At 40.0% G+C, this 4,384-nt stretch overlaps 1 protein-coding gene across 1 annotated transcript in view; it reads right to left on the bottom strand.

Moving 5' to 3' along the window:
- Nucleotides 1-251: 251 nt before the first annotated feature.
- Nucleotides 252-4,384, bottom strand: part of myripb (myosin VIIA and Rab interacting protein b) — a gene marked incomplete in the record, with an annotated part of 194,224 nt that continues 190,091 nt past the window's right edge. The window contains 5 exon segments of the mRNA XM_014018763.1: nt 252-898; nt 1,606-1,666; nt 1,876-1,968; nt 3,382-3,543; nt 3,633-3,828. Of these exon segments, the coding sequence (XP_013874217.1) occupies nt 855-898; nt 1,606-1,666; nt 1,876-1,968; nt 3,382-3,543; nt 3,633-3,828 (556 nt within the window).

Genomic DNA, 4,384 nt, shown 5'->3' on the forward strand with positions numbered 1-4,384 from the left:
TTTAAATGGAATTACTGAAATAAATCTACTTTTTCATGATATTCTAATTTTATGACCAGCACCTGTATGTGCGGCAAACTGTTGCAACCGGTGACAACCGCAAAAGTCACAATTCTGACATTTAAAATACTGTGCGGTTTTTTTCCAAAATGGATCTTATCCACACATATTTCACAAATGTGCTTTGTGTGTTTTTAATTTTTGCGGGAAAACTTTGTAGCTGCAGGAAAGGATCAAACCATATGCAAACACTAAGATACTGTGAGGGTTTAATTAAAACAAAACAAACAAAAATAAAAGGTAAAATATCAAACTTTTGAAGTGGTGGATCACCATTTGAAAGCATTTGAGTAAAAAAAAAGAAAGAAATCTTCGAACGGGTGAATAAATGTTTCTTTCATCCTTCTGTTGAAACACCGGATCACAAAGTTTCACACAATTCTCCACAGCTTCATTTCACGTTAAACAACTAAAATCACATTTTATCTTTGCCTGTACAGATTATTGTGTTTTTTTCTGAGTCACTTGTAATATGAAGTGTTTGCAGATTTTAAGGCAGAAACTGCTGAGTCAGCGTAACGGGACGCATCCTGTGTTTAGAAAACGGATGATCACCGTGGGAAAAAAATATAAAATAAAATTTAAAAAAAAGAGGAAAAGAGCCAGTCCTTGTTGCCTGTGAGGTGGGACTGAGGGATGAGGGCCGGGTGCAGGGCAGGTCTTTGGCCCCCGTTTGGCCTACAGCTGGAGGCAGATGCTGCGTCAAGGCACTAGATGTGAAGGGCCCCTGTCCCGGGGGTGGGGGCTCAAAAGTGGCCCTGAGGGGACGTTGTTGTGCTGCTGTCTGTCCGTCATTATGGCCGAAGAGCTCCCACCTGCTGCTCTGACTCCAGCTTTTCTGAAACGCACGTTAGCAAAGCATCAAATAAGAAGCAGAAACGATCGAAACCACATGAACAGGCGAGTCATAAACATCAGGACAGTCCCAGAAACAGCACGACGGACTGAAAGCTGTGACGCCGCTCGTCTTTGAAGCCGACCTGAATCACAGCTTTTGTGAGGACACAGGCGAAGAAAAAAAAAGAAGACAGAAAAGAATATAGAGAAAGCTGCAAGAGGGGAAAAGAAAGAAAGAAAGAAAGAAAGAAGCCATTTAGAGACATGAAAAGAGACCGACAGCCTCATCCTCCTGAACTGCATCTGTTTCCATTTGGCTGCTTTACGTCTAATGGACCTTTTCAGATTTTTAGTTCTTTTTTTAACAAACATGTTCTCTCTTTCCATCCTTTCAGTGGCGTTTGTCCTCTTCTAGGACAATGTGTGAAACGTGTGAGGCTTTTTAGGGCAAAATAAATGTTCTGCACACACACACACACACACACACACACACACACCTGTTTATAAGGCTGAAACATCGAGTCAGCACTGAATAAAAAGAGGGTGTATCATAGTTCACACAGCGCACTCGATTATTCATAAAATACTGCAAACTATAGCAAAAACAGATGAATCAAAACACGAAACATTTTTTGAGCGCTATATATTTCGTTGTTCAAAAAGAAAAAGAAAACAACAAAAAAAAAAGAAAATCTAAGGGTTTAATACCTTTTAACGGAGGAGCAGGAAGTTTCCTCCTCTGATGGCGCGATGAGTCCAGAGTCTCAGGCTGCGACGACAATATGACTATTAGACGTTTAAAGAAACACCGTTTAATGGTGTAAAATGTGATACAGAAAGAAGAAAAAAAATCTTACAATTTTTTTTATTCATTAGTTTAATTAACTTCAGTGCCACCAAGAGAGAAAACTGTAAACACAAGCAACACAAACGTTTGTGTTGCAGAATGAGACAGAAAAGAAAAAGACAATAAGTCACCTTAGATTTTGGTTTTAACTTGAAGCGATTGCAGACGGTCACATTTAACCCAGCTGTTTTCAAAGCTGATATCCTCGCCTCGATGTTTGAGATCTTGAAGCACAAAGAGCACAAATACAAATGTTAAAATATAAACAACAACAACAACAACAACAACAACAACAACAACAACAACAACAACAGTAGTGTTTTACACTGAACTTCAGCTTTGTTCAGACTGAATGCATAAAACTGACATATTTGAGTTTCAAAGTGTCAGACTTACTGTATTTGTAATCCTTTAAAACRTGTTAAACTCAAGGCCCRCGGGCCAAATGTGGCCMTCCACAGCATTTTATGTGGCCCATGACAGATCTGACATTTGTGGTTTTATGTGTTTTTGTTTTTTATGTAATATTCAKTGTTACTGTCCTTTTGATGAGTTTTATTGCAATTGTTATTGTTTTGTTGCAGTGCTTGCTCCAGCTTTCAGGACAAATTTCTCCCATGGGAGTCAAATAAATTATCTTATCTTATCTTATCTTATCTTATCTTATCTTATCTTATGATAGCTTCAAATTTTACATAATAATGTTTTGAAATAAGCTGCCAATAATGCATGTTGAAAATTTTACCCGCAAAATAATGACGTCTCACCACTAGGTGGCGGTGCACCGGGTTCAAAAGTAGCCGGTAGTTTGGTGAAATTAGCAGTGTGAAATATCCATGTCGCTGCATTTCCGCCGGCTACTTTTGCTGCAGCCCACTTTTACTGGGAAGTGGGAATTCCCCACTTACAAGATTTCTATTTAGACTGTGATACCCTTCCAGTGGGAATTCTCTGTGGGAAAGTGGGAGAGTTCAAAAGTCAAGATGCTTAACAGTGAGTAAAACTCTCTTTTACTTTTAATAGTATTTCCGTGTTATTTGTTTCACATTTAGTCAGTCGTAGCACTTTTCAGTGTTTATACGACGTGTTGAACGCTGTTTCTATGCAGGAAAAAAACAGGTAGAGCTCTGTTATTGTTTGTTAGCTGTTCACATTGAGACGAGGGTGACGTTTCCTGTTTAGTCTAAGTTAGTTACAACCGGCCTTTTGAGGACCATCGTAAAGCTCATGTGACCCTCGGTGAAAATGTGTTGATCTAAAGGCTTGTGGACCTCGAGGACCAGGACTGAAAACCACCGATTTAAACAAACCAAAACCCTAAAATTCGACCCATAAAAGAGTATTTTAGCACCAGCATGATTACCAACGATCTTTTCCCTGGATRTCAATTCAGAATTCCTGAAGACAAGACTTCCAGGTTCATCATCTGCTGGAGAGAAAATTAACTTTTAGGTTTCACTCTCCTTTTGTCTCCCACACGTCCACTTCACTCTTTTTTTAGGAACACATGATGTTCAGGTAGAGCTGCACAGTTAAAAAGGAGCCAAATTCTACAGAAAATTGTGCAAAAATGTCTGAAAACCTAAAAAAAAACTATTAAGTTTAATTAATAAAATGATCCCAGTTGTGTTTGATACCTGTAGTTCTGACTGCTGGACCTGAGCTGCTGCTGTGGCCACCTGGTCCTCCAGAAAAGCCAGCTGGGTGTCTGTGGTCCCACTGCTGATGCCRCGGGCGCACTGCTCCAGCTCCCCCAGAGCCCCCTCCAGTCCGTACACGACGCCAGCAGCCAGGTAGACCTGTGGGGTGAGGAAGAGGAGGAGGAGCTGAACCGCTGGCTCGCATCAGCTCAACTGAAACTACGGAGCCGAAGCCCTCTTTAGCTCACGTTCTCCTCCATCTTGGTGAGCCTCTGGTCCAGCTTGCGGGTCTCTGAGCTGCTGGAGATGGGCGAGGCGCTCATGGACTCGGACGGGGTGTAGCTCTCCCCGCCTGCCTCCCCTATCAGCTCCTCTGTGGCGTTCAGGACCTTCAGCACCTCGGTGGTGATGCTGCAGAGCGAGGCTGCCGAATACTTCTGCTGCAGACACAAACGGTCACTTTCACTTCATCAGCAGCCAAGAAATAAAAAAGGTTTTTGGTTTAAACCAGTGAGTCTCAAACGTTTTACACTGCACACCCCCCTTTATTTCCAAATTGTTCCTCAGTGAGCTTATTTCAATGTACTACATTCAAAATGAACAATACAGCTCATTTTGTGTGTTTTAAATTTAAGATAAAGTAATATGGTCACAAAAAATTATGTTCAGGTAAAAAGGGTGGAAAAAAATCAAATATTTAACAAAACAGAAAAAAGCTAATTATTAGCATCACATACAAGACATTTAATGAGGCAAAAAGACATAAAAAGATCATTAAAATATGCTTAAATTACAAAAAAGCAACAACAACAACAACAACAATAAAAAATCTACAACTACTCTGCATAAAACTTTAGTGGTGTATTATTTTGGTAGAAAAAAACATCCTTAATCCTAGAAATAAAGCAAAGATAATGTTACATATAAACCTCCAAGTGTTAATTCAACTAAATATTTAGCGCAGCTCACTGACATTGTAAAAGTCATAAAATCAAAAGAG

Source organism: Austrofundulus limnaeus, unplaced genomic scaffold, assembly GCF_001266775.1.
Source record: "Austrofundulus limnaeus strain Quisiro unplaced genomic scaffold, Austrofundulus_limnaeus-1.0 Scaffold201, whole genome shotgun sequence".
NCBI classification, from domain to species: Eukaryota; Metazoa; Chordata; class Actinopteri; order Cyprinodontiformes; family Rivulidae; genus Austrofundulus; species Austrofundulus limnaeus.